The 14,921-nt window shown below is 42.6% G+C and overlaps 1 protein-coding gene and 1 long non-coding RNA gene across 3 annotated transcripts in view; one reads left to right on the plus strand and one right to left on the minus strand.

Moving 5' to 3' along the window:
• Window positions 1–14,921, plus strand: part of LOC119850806 — an 85,440-nt gene that overhangs the window by 46,857 nt on the left and 23,662 nt on the right. The gene's annotated exons all lie outside the window — the stretch shown is intronic.
• Window positions 1–14,921, minus strand: part of COLEC12 (collectin subfamily member 12) — a 137,282-nt gene that overhangs the window by 10,676 nt on the left and 111,685 nt on the right. Inside the window, exons 4-5 of the mRNA XM_038389393.2 lie at window positions 7,234–7,332; window positions 2,132–3,178 (exon numbers count right to left, since the gene is read on the minus strand). Of these exons, the coding sequence (XP_038245321.1) occupies window positions 2,132–3,178; window positions 7,234–7,332 (1,146 nt within the window). The remainder of the gene's footprint in view (window positions 1–2,131; window positions 3,179–7,233; window positions 7,333–14,921) is intronic.

A 14,921-nucleotide genomic window follows, 5' to 3' on the forward strand; every position in this document is an offset into this window, starting at 1 on the left:
TTCTTCTATTCTCCCTGGTGCTTCCAACCACGCCTCTCCTTTCACTCTAATAGTAAGATGTAGTCAGTGAGAGCAGCACTGTCTTGGTGTGGAACCTGCATGGGATTTAGCAGTGACATGTTGGGATAGTGGAACGAGGTCAAAAAAAAGAGAGATCCCAAAAGCAGAATGCCCCACGATGTCAGGGAGGCTTGAGAGTTATTGCACCACATGTTTATTATGAAGCAAGAAGCAGACTGGGAGTGAACCATAGACCAGCTGAATGATGAAAGGGAGAAATGAAGGAGCTATGGGCTATTTGAGAATCATGGGATGGATGGGTAGTGAAAAATAAGCCAACTGGAGGGTTAATGAAAAGACTAACAGAATGCTACCTGCCTATTGGATATTTATAGAAGGACAGAGCACCAGTCATAGCAGGAGATGATAAGACAGTGAGAAGGAGTGATCTTCCATATTTTATCATTAAAGCAGATTTGGATTCTGTTCATGGATAAGCACATCTTAGTAAATTTTTAATTTTTTTCCCCAAAATCTATCCCATTTAATCTCCATCCAGGTTAAGCTCCTAACATGTCTCTGAAAATGGAGGCAGCTACTTCTGTGTGAAATGAGACCAGGTAAGAAAGGTGCTCTGGACTCACATGCATCACGGACTGTGCTTTTATCTATTCCAAGGGAGAGTTTTATTTCTGTGACCAGAAGAGTTGCCAATTTTGGTTGGACGTATTCCTGTAGGTTTCATCACATAAAGATTAATATTTAATTCCTGGAAACTCCAGGACAATCCTGGAGGATTGGCAGCCCTAGTGATCAGGGTTCAAGACCTGGTTCCAATCAGGTCAGCAATATGGAGTATTAACTTCATTCAGAAAAATACTTGGCTTAGAAGACAAACAAAAAAAAAGCTCAACAACTTTGTGTGTATATTTACTTCTGAAGAAAATAAAGTATCTTTTGATGAAAAGAAACAGGAGGTTTCCCAGCCTGTTCCCAGCTGGCTTAAAACAAAATAGTTTTACTTTTTCACTAAAGATGACCTCTCTGGGAATGATCCAGTTTTGTATTGTTCAGCTATTTCCTCCTTAGCAGGGATTGGTTTCTTGAGGTTTCCACCTTCTCCACAACTATTATGGATTACTTTAGACTAGTGAGTCTCAACCCACGTCCCAATCAGCACACAGCTGCAGCCCATGTGACATCCTGGGCCATACAGGTAGTATATATATTGTATCAGTGTGGCCCACATAACACAGAGAGAGCTGCATATGCAGTCCACAATGGTAAAGAGGTTGAAAACCACTGCTTTACATGATAGTTCAAAAGCAGACCCAACGGTCAGAATAAAATTTAACCAACCTATAACTTTCTTTCACAAATTCCAATTTTAGGCCGGTAAAGGAGGGAAGGGAATATTGGGTGGAAAAATTTAAACCAAACTTACATCTCCCAGATTTAGGATTAGATAATGGAACAGATAAGGTCTGTGTCCCAGTATAAATTGGAAAAAGGATTTTCATAAAATGAAAGACTAATTTTTTTTGATTAAAGATTAAACTAAGGATCCCTTTCTCTGACAACGATACAGGGAAAAGCCAAAGTCCAGGACAGCACTTTCCAAAGAGAGTAAGTAATTGATAACATCTGTGTTCTCCTGGTCAATGTTTCCTTTCTTAGGGCTAGATTTGACCAGAGGTACTGTCAGGCACATTAGAGGGGTTGCAGAGGGGTTATGCAGCAGCCAAATCCCTGGTCACAGGGCTGACAGGAAGCGCTGGCCAGGCCAGGCCTGGTGTGTGGGAAGTGCAGTAATGGAAGATTTGCATTGTGCAAATCCTCTGGACCTTCACCTTGCAGAACAGGGCAGCACGACCTCTGAGAACTAAAGCAATCTTATAGCAGTCACACAATTGCTTTGCTGCTGCTCCTTGGACAACGTGGGGTGTGTTCTTTCTCCCCATGCCCTCACAAACTATCTCTCTGCCAAGCTCAGCTATTCAGGCTTTGTTCAGGAGGAGAAAATTTAATCCATAAAAAAAAAAGTCGAAGTATTTTGATGTTATTTCAAGCAAGTAAAACCCATATGTTGCTAAGAGGTACAACTTGAGGTATAGATTGAAATTCATCTTACCTTGCAGTATTGTGAAGTTCTTGATGAGCTGACCATGTTTGGAATCTACCAGCTTCATTTCTTCCATAATTAGTGATAAATTTGCAACTTCAATATCTAATCTTGATCTCATCACATCCTGTTGCATCCTAAGAGATGTAGAATCTAAACGAATATTGGCTAGCGTGTTGTTCATAAAAGTCAGGTCATCTGTGTGTTTACTTAAGGTGTCTGTACAAGTTGTCCTGACCTCATTGAGATTGCTAGTCAGTGTCCGTAGGTGATGTGCAGTATAGCTGATGTTGCTAATGATATTGACTATATCTGTCTCAAAGAGCTGAAAGCGCTCTTCTAGCTGGTTAAACTTGGCAGAAGTTCTGTTCTCATAATCTTTATGATGCTCCTGCAGATCCTTAAGATTTTGTTCATTGGCTTGTGCAACTGTGGTGATGTTCTCCATTTGCCCACTGAATGAGCTAAGTTGACTGTTCATGTCTTCAAGTGTATCATTATTAGCTTTGGCCAATGCTGAGTTGTTGACTGCTAACATCTGTAAATTTTGCACTTTCTCCTTAAGCCAGTCAGTGTCCTTTCGTGCTTGAAGGACAACCTGTTGCAGATTTTGAAAGTCATTCTTGATTCTTTGGATAGCCTGACTTGTATCATCCACAGACCTCTGCAAAACACTGATAAGATTTCTTTGCTGAACTTGTGTCAGATTTAAGTTGTTTAGATTCATGATGACCACATTATGAGAATGCATTTGGCTTTGCAGATTTGTTTGGATATTACTTGTGTCTTGTTGGAGATTGTTGATATAGCCAGTGTATGCTTGAAGAGTTTTATTGACACTGATGATCATGAAAGAGTTGCTATCCAAGACACCTTTCATTTGGCTCTGCCTGTCATCTAACATGTTTCCAGAATCTTGTAGCTTCTCCAGTGTATCCTTGTTTTTGGTGGTTTTCTCTGCAATCTCCTGAAGCTGCTGGCGAAGAGCCAGAATATCAGATCTGAAGCTAGAAAGTTCTTTGTTAGTGCTCATATCTTTTTGTCCAGTTTCGTCATCTATTAAAGAGGGAAATTTTTAAAAACATTAGCTTTGTATATTTGTTTTTTAAACACAGTATAAAAAGACTCTTTCCTGCACTGTAAATGCTGTATCTAAGAGTGGTCAGGCAATTAAAGCATTCACTTGGTGAAACATTCATTTGTCACTTTTTTAAAAACAGATGCTCTAGGGTCTAATTCTGCCCCCAGACACATGAAGCTAACTGCTGTTGAAGCCAATGGAATGCGACCCTTTGTCTTGCCCAGACAATAGAATAGAATGATGGTTCTATTGTCAATACTGTTTATATATGTTCATTTAAACATGATTGTTTTACTTTCTTTTAAAAATTAACTTTTAGAGAGTGTGGTGAATAGGTGTTATATAGTACTGCTACTGTACTGAAGAAAAAATTGGATGATTAAGTGGAGTTCAATAAGTTGAAGCGGTGTAAGTAAGTAGCTGATGGCCCTTTCTGGTGTAAGGCACAGCAGGCTCCATCCCATGCCCGCAGAGCTGCCAGGTAGTGGGCACCACCCCTGTTGCTACCTAGCAGCAGCTATAACTTGCTTATGTTCCGCCACCCATGACCTGCTGTGGATACAGACCAAGGATCCTGGATCCTTCCAGCTCAAGTGCCACTTCTGGCCTGTCACACATATCCCACATTCCTCACAGTGCTGCTCATGCCTACCTCCAAGTATGCCCTAGGGTTACCACCTTTGAAAACAAAAAAATCCCTAAACCGGCAATCCACCCCCAACAAGGCAAGCCTGCCCAACTCCAAGCCCCAATCACAAGGAAAAAACTCCTCAATCCCCACCTCCCGAGCCCGCTTCAACAACCTCTTATAGTATTTCGAGAGATAACACATATAGATAAGATTGATAACATCATTTTCTTACTTAAACTGTGGAAGTGGGAACACTGCGAGCATCTTTAGCTGGACACAAAAACGTTTAACATTAGATATCCCAGTGTACTGTGATGATATTGGAAATCTTTAGACCCACGTAAAAAAAAAACAAAACAAAAAACCCCCACCCCAGCAGATAAAATTATTTTTCTGGCAACTGGCAAATCCACAAAAAACCAGCCAGGCTGGTCAAATACCAGCCAGGTGGTAATCCTTCTATGCACCCATACAGCTCTATAATCCTATGACCTGTCCCACTGTGATAGAATATTTACACCACACAAGGCCTAAGTAAGTAAAAAGGACCAATTATCCCTGTGATGGCTGCACCTGGAGGAGAGTCAGGACTGATAAGATCTAACTGATAAATCCCAGCTAGGCAGGGGCAGGCTGAGGTGGTATAAAACCAGGAAGTAGCAAGGAAGAAGGGAGTTGCATGACATAATACTGTAGTCACTTCATCTAGAGGAGTTGATCTACGGGGAGAGTAAACCCTGGGATTCTGTCTCAGACTCCAGACTTTGGCAAGAGCCTGGAAAGGGTGAAATAGCATCAGGGAGCTTCAATGGTTACCCAGAGGGAGGCAGAGCTAGAGAAGAAAGGTAGGAAGGAGCCCAGGCAAACAGCAACATGGTCAGGGATGGCTTAGGCTGTGATTACTAGACATACAGTTCTTGGGCTGGAATCTGGAGTAGAGGGTTGGCCTGGGTTCCCCTACCAGCCACTGGGAAAGAAGGAGCAATTTGAGTCCAGCAGGAGAGAGACTGGATGAGCAACAAAATAAGTCTGGTTGAGAGCTAATACCCAGCTGTGGCCAGAAGGAGGTACCACAGTGGTGAGTAGATACCATCTGACCGTCACATTTTCCCTCTGCCAGCCCCACCCCCCAACTCCCCTCCTAGAGTCCCTTTGCTAATATGCCCCACAGATATTGTCCCCATGTTTTTTTAAATGTTTAAACTTTTAGAACTTTTTAAATGGGAGTTGACTTAAATAGGAATTGATGTGGCTAATCACCCCTTAGATCTGGCCCATATGATACCTACTACAGAGTACAAACAATGCTTAGAAATGAATTTGATCACAACAGCTCCAGACTATGATTGATTAACTTAAATCTCAGAATAAGAGAAGGCTGTATGTGCTTTTAGCTGTAACATTGCCTTCCTATGAATTCACCACAGCAAACACAGGACTTTGAATAACTTCATTAACATACAGTTTATGGACATCTTTTATTGAGAAGCCATTAGAGTGTTTCTTATGACTGAACTGCAAACTAAAGAGCTTTCCTAGCAGCAAGGACCTCACTTAATATACTGTAAATATCTATAAAACCTTTCCAGATCGATGGGTCCTACCCATGCCTATGGCAACATGTGTTGTACCTCATCCAGTGCACTAAATGCTCCACTAATAACTACGTAGGTGAAAGCAGATAATCACTACACTCGCAAATGAACTCACACAGGACAATGATAAAAGACAAAAACATCACATCAACTGTGGACGAACACTTTTCACAAAACAATTACTCTATATCTGACCCCAGTCCTCATTCTCAGAGGAAACCTGCCCAACACTTTCAAAAGATGAGCCTGGGAGCTTAAATTCATAACCTTGATAGACAGTAAAAATCATGTTCTTAATAAAGACACTGTATTTATATCTTATTACAACAATCTGTAACCCACTAATCTCCCATTTTTGTCCTATGACTATAGGGGTGTTTATGGGCGACATCACTTGAATGGTCCCTTAGTTTAGCATAAGTAGACATATTTTATCTGTTGAACCTTGTATTTAGCTGTGACAATCTGAGTACCTTTCCCAGATGTGAAAGAGCTCTGTGTTGCTCGAAAGTTTCTCTCTCCCACTAAGAGAAGTTAGTCCATATATAATGTTTTTAATGAATATCTGGAGCTTCCTTTTCAGTGGTGCAGAGGAGGAAGGCTAGAAATGTACAGTAAAGAAAATATTTTCTACACCACTTAACTTTTTTCTTCAAAGTTGGGCGTGTGATATCACGTGGGAGATCTACATTCATAACTGAATGACTTGTACTTCCCATGATGACTGACAGTGCTGAAAGTGGTTTGAAAAAAAGTGGTGGTGGTGGTCGGAGGGGTCTCATCACCCACCCATCTGCCTGTCCCCCTGCTCAGCAACTAACTCTGCCCCCTTGGCCCCAAATCAATCCGTTTCTGTGGTCCCCACATCAGCTCTGCCCCCCTACGGTTCTCCCCTCTTCCCCCATCAGTTCTGAATCCCCTGTAGCTCCTGGTGTTTTTCACCCCCACTTCCAGGCCTGAAGGAGGCTGCAGTAGAGTCCCTTCTCTCCGTTCCCAGGCAGGATGTTGCAGGGAGAAGAGCAGAGGAGCCATCCTGTTGCTCACAGAAGGGGAAGAGGAAACAGAGCTACTCTCAGCTGCTTGACTCTTTCTGCTCTTCCCACTCCTCCTGGGAGAATGATGTTGGATTGCTGAGGGAGTCGGGGAGAGCTCTCCCTGCTTCAAGCAGCCAATCAGGGGTCCGTCCCATCTGTCCGTCTGTCCCCCTGCAGACAGTATTAAAACTGTGCCCTTCAGCGACCCGGCTTGCTTTTTAGAAATCTTATTTCCCGGGTCTGTGACCTGTTTCCCCCCAGCACGCTTTAAGCACTAATGACTGATGAAGTGCATCTCCTGCAAGTTATATTTTTGCCTCTGAGATGAGGGTTAAACATATGCTATTTTTTGAACATCTCTGGGCGTGAACTCCAGATTTGGAATTTATCTACTAAACATCAGCTCAAAGATTACTGGGTGGGTGAAGACTTTCGTTCTCAAGAGTCTCTTCTTTTGTCCATCAATATTTGTATAACTTTACAGCTCTGATTCAGAAAATCATTCCTATTCAGGACAGCTCATAAGCATATCCTGAAGTCCCTTTGATTTCAATATGGTTTCCATGGGATTGAATGTGATTAAGAGCTGTCTTGAATCGGGAACTAAAACTTAAGATGGAATGGATATGCAGGTATCTTGGCCACCTGTTCATCAGACAGATCTGTGGAGATCAGAGAACTCTTATCCATTGATATATCTACCAAAATAATACCACACAAGGACATGCAAATAGGCTGCCTTATCTGGCTTTCAGTTATGTGGAGATTACCTAATTTCTTCAGACCACTCTCCACTTCTGTGAGTTTCTCAGTGTATCTTCTGTGGGATGTCTCCATGCCACCTGTAACGTTGTCCATTTTTTCTACAACTGGAAAATTGAGAACAGTGTTAACAGGTATTTACATGTGTAATTTTTGTAGGTTTCATTGTGAGAAGTTCCAACTATGAGATATGGTGTAAGTAATGAGATTTGTATAACAAGTCATATAGATGAACAGTAAACAAGAGTGTAGTAAATAATGAAAAATACAAAATATTTGGGGTCAAGCATAGAAAATACTTTTTTAAAAAAAAACAATTACCTTGCTTTCCACTACTCTGCATAACATCAAAACAGTGTGTTCTCTTCTGCTCATATGACCGTGCACTCTGCTAAGAAGTTAACCACTATGCTTCAACGAAATATTTCTTTTGGTAACAAACAGATTCATCTCACGAATGAAGATTCTTCTGAGTCTTCCTCCTCAATCAATAAATATTTTATAATATTTAACTACTAAAGGTGCCTCATTGTCTAATGAAGGCGTGCTGTATGCTTGAGGCTTGTTACCTCGCTAGCAGCAGACTCCCTCTCACTCTCCTGTAGGCCACTTCCATTTAGATGGACCAAATAATTTTCTGATTCTTTTAATCATTATGAACTACATCCTAGCTACTAAGTGTGGAGGCTATAGAACATATATAAAGTGCTGTTCTTAAATAATATCTTCTGAAAAGTGACGGAGCTTTAAAACCCCTAACAACAATTTAAGGACATTTAATTAAACAGCAGTTTTAAAATAATTCTGATTTGCAAGGGTTTAAACTATGGTCATTCAGCCCAGCCTGGACATATGGCTGTTCCCAATTTGCTCTTGGCTTGGGGAGGTTTGAGTTGTTTTCCTGGCAATTACATATTCTGTTGCTTTTCGTGGCAACAGTATGTGTATGGAAGAAGGAAAGAGCCAGAAATGAAGACTTCCAGAAAGCTCAAAGTGCTAAATATATATTTATAAATTGTTACAAGAAAGGGAGGAAATTGAATGCTTCAGAGTCTAGATTCTGCCTTGATAAGGTTGCCAACTTTCTAACTGCACAAAACTGAACACCCTTGCCCTGCCCTTGCCCTGAGGCCTCACACCTTCTCCAGGCCCTGCCCCCATTCACTCCATCCCCACTCTGTTCATCGCTCACTCTCTCCCACCCTCACTCACTTTCAGTGGGCCAGGGCAGGGGGTTGGGGTGCAGGAGGGAGTGCGGGATGGCTTATATGTGTGGGAGAGGGCTCAGGGCTGGGGCAGGGAGATTGGGGTACAGGGTGGGGTGTGGGCTCTGGGAGGGAGTTAGGGTGCAGGAGGGGGTTACGACCTGGGACAGGACATTGGGGTACAGGATGGGGTTCGGGGTTCGGCTCTGGCCGGCCGGTACTCACCTCCGGCGGCTCCCGGAAGCAGCCGGAATGTCTGGTTCCTATGCGGAGGGATCAGGAGGCTCTGCGGACTGCCCACACTTGCAGGCGCCAACCCTGCAGCTCCCATTGGCCACAGTTCCTGGCCAATGGGAGCTGCGGAGCTGGTGCTCAGAGTGGGGGCACCACACGGAGCCTCTGTGGCTATCCCTGTGCCTAGGAGCCGGACATGCCAGTCACTTCCAGGAGCTGTGCAGAGCCAGGGCAGGCAGGGAGACTGCCTTGGCCTTGCTGTGCCACTGACTGGACTTTTTTAGCAGCCCGGTCAGCAGTGCTGACCGGAGCTGCCAAGGTCCCTTTTCAACTGGGCATTCCAGTTGAAAACCGGATGCCTGGCAACCCTATGGCTTGACCTTCAAGTCCATGTCCATTTTCCGTTTGGTGTCTGTGTATTCAAATCACAGCTAAGACCAGAAGGTTCTGTCCTATACCCAGATTATTTAGCTTCTGGGCAGAGAGGATCTGCACCACCCCACGAGGGGTTCCAGAAGACATTGTGTCACTCCTCCATCCCCCTAGCATGCAGAAGAAGAGGTGCTGCACCAGGCCTTCGGATGAGCCAGTGTGGAGGTAGGGGACAAAGACATACCACCGCTTCCTCCCTATGCCTGCCCACCCTCTTTGGGGGTGATTTATAACCTGGCAGGAACTACAAAAGAGTTCCCCCAAGCGCAAGTAGGGAGGACCCTTGTACTGGGAGTGTAACTTCATGAGCCCTCCTCCTACTCTTTGCACTCATGCAAAGGTCATATGCAATCTGGCACTTTAATCTGTGGCAGCCAAGGGGTCCTTGTCCCTTTATTAATCTTCCATCTTATTTTTTTGAAGATACATACATGTATATAGCAGGATTTTCATGGGTCCATGTTGCTTCATAAACATAAACCGAACAGACAGCTAGGGCTACATTCATCCCTGGGCTAACTACACTGAAGTCAGGGGTTACTTTGGCCCTGTCACAGAGTGATAGCAATCAGCACCTGAACCAGCACTCTGATCATTATTTAACCAGTTAGGGCCCGGGGAAGGGCCTGGTTTAAGCTGACCAGATAGGAAGTGTGAAAAATCAGGACAGGGAGTGGGGGGTAATAGGACCCTATTTCAGAAAAAGCCCCAAATATCGGGACTGTCCCTATAAAATCAAAACATCTAGTCACCCTAGCCTGGTTACAGAGAGGAGTTCCTGATTATCAGATCAGGTTCGGGCTGGGTAGCTAATAAGCTAATTTACGAGGAGACAGGATAAAAGAGCACAGGGGTCAGGTGGACACCTCCTCAGGCTGTTTGCTAATCAGGCACAAGTTGGTGAAACCCCACCAGATACTTCCTGGAGCAAGAGTGAGGCTTGAATGTATACATGGGGATAAGAAATTCTGCCTTATGGCACAAGGGCCTCTGGAAGTTCAGGGGAAGTTTAAATGGAAGTGGGCTGGGGTAGTGGATTGGTTGCTACACCCCTTCATGTTAGGCACGGACTGGAACCCCTTCCCATTAGAAAAGCAAAGAGGTATCCAGAAACCCCAGAGGGATGGAATTTAACCCACGGGGAAGGGAAAAGAGCCATTAAACACTGAAGTGTCGGAAAATAGACAGGAGAACACAAGCCAGAGAGAAAGTAAAGAAAGGGGAATACTCAGTGAGATGAAGCGGGAGGGGAAAAATAAGGAAATAGTCTAAGGAGGCATAAGTAACTTCAGCTCAAGCAGTTATTGGAACAGAGCAGTTCGGAGGGTTGAGGGAACAAGTAACAATGGGAAGAGGAGGAAGGCGCGGGGAGACACCAGTAGACCCCTCCACAAAATAAAGGATGAGAACAAGGAGAATGGCCCCTAGGTTGTCCCTGGTGTGAGGACCTGTGGGCTGAAGTGGAATTATGGGGGCTACTTCCACCCAGCACTGCCCCATCACAGGGCCCAAGGTTGTATGAGGAACTTGAACATTCCTGCCTTTTCTCCTTTCCATAATGCCAATGAGCCAGCTATTCACACTCCAGTGTGTGTGTATATATATATATATATATAAAACCAAAACAAACACAAACATAAAGCCAGAGTGCTGAGTTCTGCATTTCAGGACTGAGATGATAGTAGCTGGCCTTCTGAATACAAGATCCAGGCTGATAGGAATCCAGAACTAACACTCACTGTAACAGAAGACATCTGTTTTTTTCTGTCCTTATTCCTAATTTATGTTACTTAGAATTTCTCAGGAACCCAGAAGAGAAATCAGCTATTTCACTGCATGTTCCCTGATCTAGAATACTTGGATTTCCTTGTCCTCTTCAAGACTGAAGCCTCAGTTCACCAAAGCCTTTAAGCAGGTTCGTAAGTCTACTGACTTCAGTGGAACTTAAGATGTGCTTAAATGCTTTGCTGAATCAAGACCTTAATGGACATTATCACATCAGTTCTGGTTCTTGTTAATCCCTGATGAAAGCAATGCCCAATAACTTATTTTTCTATATGTTATGCCAGCGGTTCTCAAACTTTAGTAACCCAAGGACCCCCATTTTGATTTAAAATTTTGCCACGGACCCCCAAACCCTCTGCTTAGACCCAGGAGCCGCCCTGGTTTGTAACAGTCTGCTCTGAGACTGGCACCCACATTCGTGAGTTACTCCAGCCAACCTGACTGCCACCATAGCCCCCTTCCCCTCCTTAGAGGCAAAGGCACAGAATTTCACCCAGGGTATATTTAATATTGTTGCTGAAAAATACTGGAGGATATTTGGGATGTTTAAGTAGTTGAGGCTCAAACTTTAGTATATGTTATAATCCATTGTGGCCTCAAGGAATTGATGGAAGTCAAATTTGCAGAGACCTTTAAAACTAGCCTGGGTGCAGCAGAGTGGGGAGGCTGCAGGGCAGCTGGTTACAGCTCCAGCAGGCAGATTCTAGGTCTGTTTTTTATGCCAGCCTGGAGTACAATAGAGAGATGTGGAATCTGCTTTAATCTTTGCAGACTGACTGGCCCCTTGAGGTGCTATCGCCAAGTGCAGAATGTTCCAGCCATGCCCGTTCCTTACCCTGATATGATCCTTACACTAGGGGTGGCAGTAGGGTGTGACATGAGCTAAAACATGCTGGTTATATACTTGCCAGGAAGATGTGGTTGCTTTTTGGCCTCTCATGCCACAGCATACTAGGTACCAGAGCATAGCAGGAAAACCAACTGGTTTCTGAGAAGCTAATGTTTTTGGATTTGTAACTTTCATCAGAAAACAGTTATCACCTTTGAGAAATTTGACTGGCTAGTACATTAGGTGTATATCTAAAAAATGATTCTAATAACCTATTGATAGACAAACTGGAGACCTGCCCATAATTTATATTTTTTGATAAAATAAATAATTTCCTGAAGGGGTATAACAAGAGGCCCTATCAAAACTAGATACAACCAGCCAAGATGGCAGTGTCTGAGCTAGGTCCTTAAGCCTTTGAAAGATGTTAATCATCATTAAAGGGTCTTTGTATCATCAGTGGTCCAGTTCCTAGAAAATGCATGAGTCTAAAGCCTATGTGTGTATAACTGGAGATAAGTTTTAAGTAGCAGCCCTGGATCAGGTGGGCTAGATCAGAGAGAGCTCTGGACACAGAGAGAAATTTTGCTGTACACTGCAGCATGACGCTCAGAGGAGGATCAAAGAGGGCAGTAAGATGTTAGCTATTTACTTCATTAACGGAGACTACTTTATCTAGTTTAGCTGATAAATGCAAACCCAGATATGTTATACAAACCACTGCTTTTGTTTTAATTCTATTTTCTCTTTCTTTAATACACTTTGTATTTGTTGACAGGTTTCAGAGTAGCAGCCGTGTTAGTCTGTATTCGCAAAAAGAAAAGGAGTACTTGTGGCACCTTAGAGACTAACAAATTTATTAGAGCATAAGCTTTCGTGAGCTATAGCTCACTTCATCGGATGCATTTGGTGGAAAAAGCAGAGGAGAGATTTATACATACACACACACACACACACACAGAGAACATGAAACAATGGGTTTATCATACACACTGTAAGGAGAGTGATCACTTAAGATAAGCCATCACCAGCAGCAGGGGGGGGAAAGGAGGAAAACCTTTCATGGTGACAAGCAAGGTAGGCTAATTCCAGCAGTTAACAAGAATATCAGAGGAACAGTGGGGGGTTGAATAGAGACTGGGAATGGATGAGTCATTACACAAAGTAAAACTATTTCCCCATGGTATTTCTCCCTCCCACCCCACCCCCCACTGTTCCTCTGATATTCTTGTTAACTGCTGGAATTAGCCTACCTTGCTTGTCACCATGAAAGGTTTTCCTCCTTTCCCCCCCCCTGCTGCTGGTGATGGCTTATCTTAAGTGATCACTCTCCTTACAGTAAAAAGAAAAGGAGTACTTGTGGCACCTTAGAGACTAACAAATTTATTAGAGCATAAGCTTTCGTGAGCTACAGCTCACTTCATCGGATGCATTACAGTGTGTATGATAAACCCATTGTTTCATGTTCTCTGTGTGTGTGTGTGTGTGTGTGTATAAATCTCTCCTCTGCTTTTTCCACCAAATGCATCCGATGAAGTGAGCTGTAGCTCACGAAAGCTTATGCTCTAATAAATTTGTTAGTCTCTAAGGTGCCACAAGTACTCCTTTTCTTTTTGTATTTGGTAAGATCATTGCTGTATGGGCAATTTTGCACAGACATCCCTTAAGAGATGCAAACTTTGCAATCAGGTTTCAGAGTAGCAGCCTCCTTACAGTGTGTATGATAAACCCATTGTTTCATGTTCTCTGTGTGTGTGTATATAAATCTCTCCTCTGCTTTTTCCACCAAATGCATCCGATGAAGTGAGCTGTAGCTCACGAAAGCTTATGCTCTAATAAATTTGTTAGTCTCTAAACTTTGCAATCAGCTGCTCAAGGATAGAATGTCTGGATCCTATTCCCTGCTCTCAGTCTCAGACAAGAAGCATGGACAAGTGTCCCATCCCAGCGAGTCGAGTTACAGAAGCAGAAGGATTAAGCAATAGATGAGAGTTGTTGTGTGTATTAGTCACAAACCTAAAGCTACAAGCTACAATATAAAGGTCTACTACAAACTGAAAATAACCAGAAATTCAAATTTCAGGCTGATATTCAAAGAATGTTTACTCCCCGCCCCCCTTTGCCATGGAGTGAGCAAGAGTATAATCATTAACTTTAAATAGATTAGTTTTACATTGACTGGTGCCAGAAGAATTTTAACTACATACTTTTGCATTTAATTTCCTTAAGAAAACATCTGGTAAACCAAGAACACTATTTTATTAATGTTTTTAATAACAGAAAGAATGTAAGTTTCATTCCGAAGGGAAAGGAATAGTAAACTCATCTTGCAACCCCTTTCAGAGCTTGATATTTAATTCATGTTTTGGTTTCAGCTTTCTACGGATTGTTACACAGATTTTACAACTAATTTGGAGATTTATTCTGTTTATTTTGTATCCCATAGAGTTATTTTTCTTGCCAACCAAATTTAATCCATTAATTCGTAGTTCTTGATTTTTTTTAAAATAACATAGGATAGCTAAGTACCATGTAGGAAACTAAAAGTTTTAAAAGCAGCTTTGGGCATTATAATATAAATCATCAGTGTATTGAAAACAAATCTAATGAAACCTTAGCTAACAGATTGGAAGAATTCCTGATGCTAGCAAAATTCTGTCCTTCTTTGTAATATCACCAGACAAAGGAGAAGCTGAACTCTGAGGTAGAGGGGACTGTTGTAAAAATGTATTTCACTTTTCTTTAGTGTCCAAGATTTAAGGCCTAACTCCTTAGAAACAAACAAAAGTAACCTAACAGTTCATTTGGGGATCAAATATAATAATTTTTTCTCATAAACTGGTATTTCTTCTGATTCGCAGTGATCAGAAAGGTCTATGTAAAAAGCCAGCTGACTAGTGCACAGGATGCAAGTGTGAGGACAAAAGGACAAAATCATCCCCAGTGTAAGTCCATTCACTTCAGTGGAATTACTCAAGAGATAAATTTGACTCAAGAAGTCAGTGTCTTCTGAAATACAATGGAACAGACAGAACTGTAAGAAACATGCCCTGATGTTGAACCTTCACGATGAAAACAAATATGGGTGACAGGAGAGATATGGAGAGTAGAGAAACAGGAAGTTGAGGAGAGTGCTGGACTGAGAATGGACTCTGGGCCAATGCCATGCTTCCCTTCCCTGAAATTGGGTTTGGTGGGCCCCCAAGTATGA

This window comes from Dermochelys coriacea, chromosome 2 (genome assembly GCF_009764565.3).
Source record: "Dermochelys coriacea isolate rDerCor1 chromosome 2, rDerCor1.pri.v4, whole genome shotgun sequence".
NCBI classification, from domain to species: Eukaryota; Metazoa; Chordata; order Testudines; family Dermochelyidae; genus Dermochelys; species Dermochelys coriacea.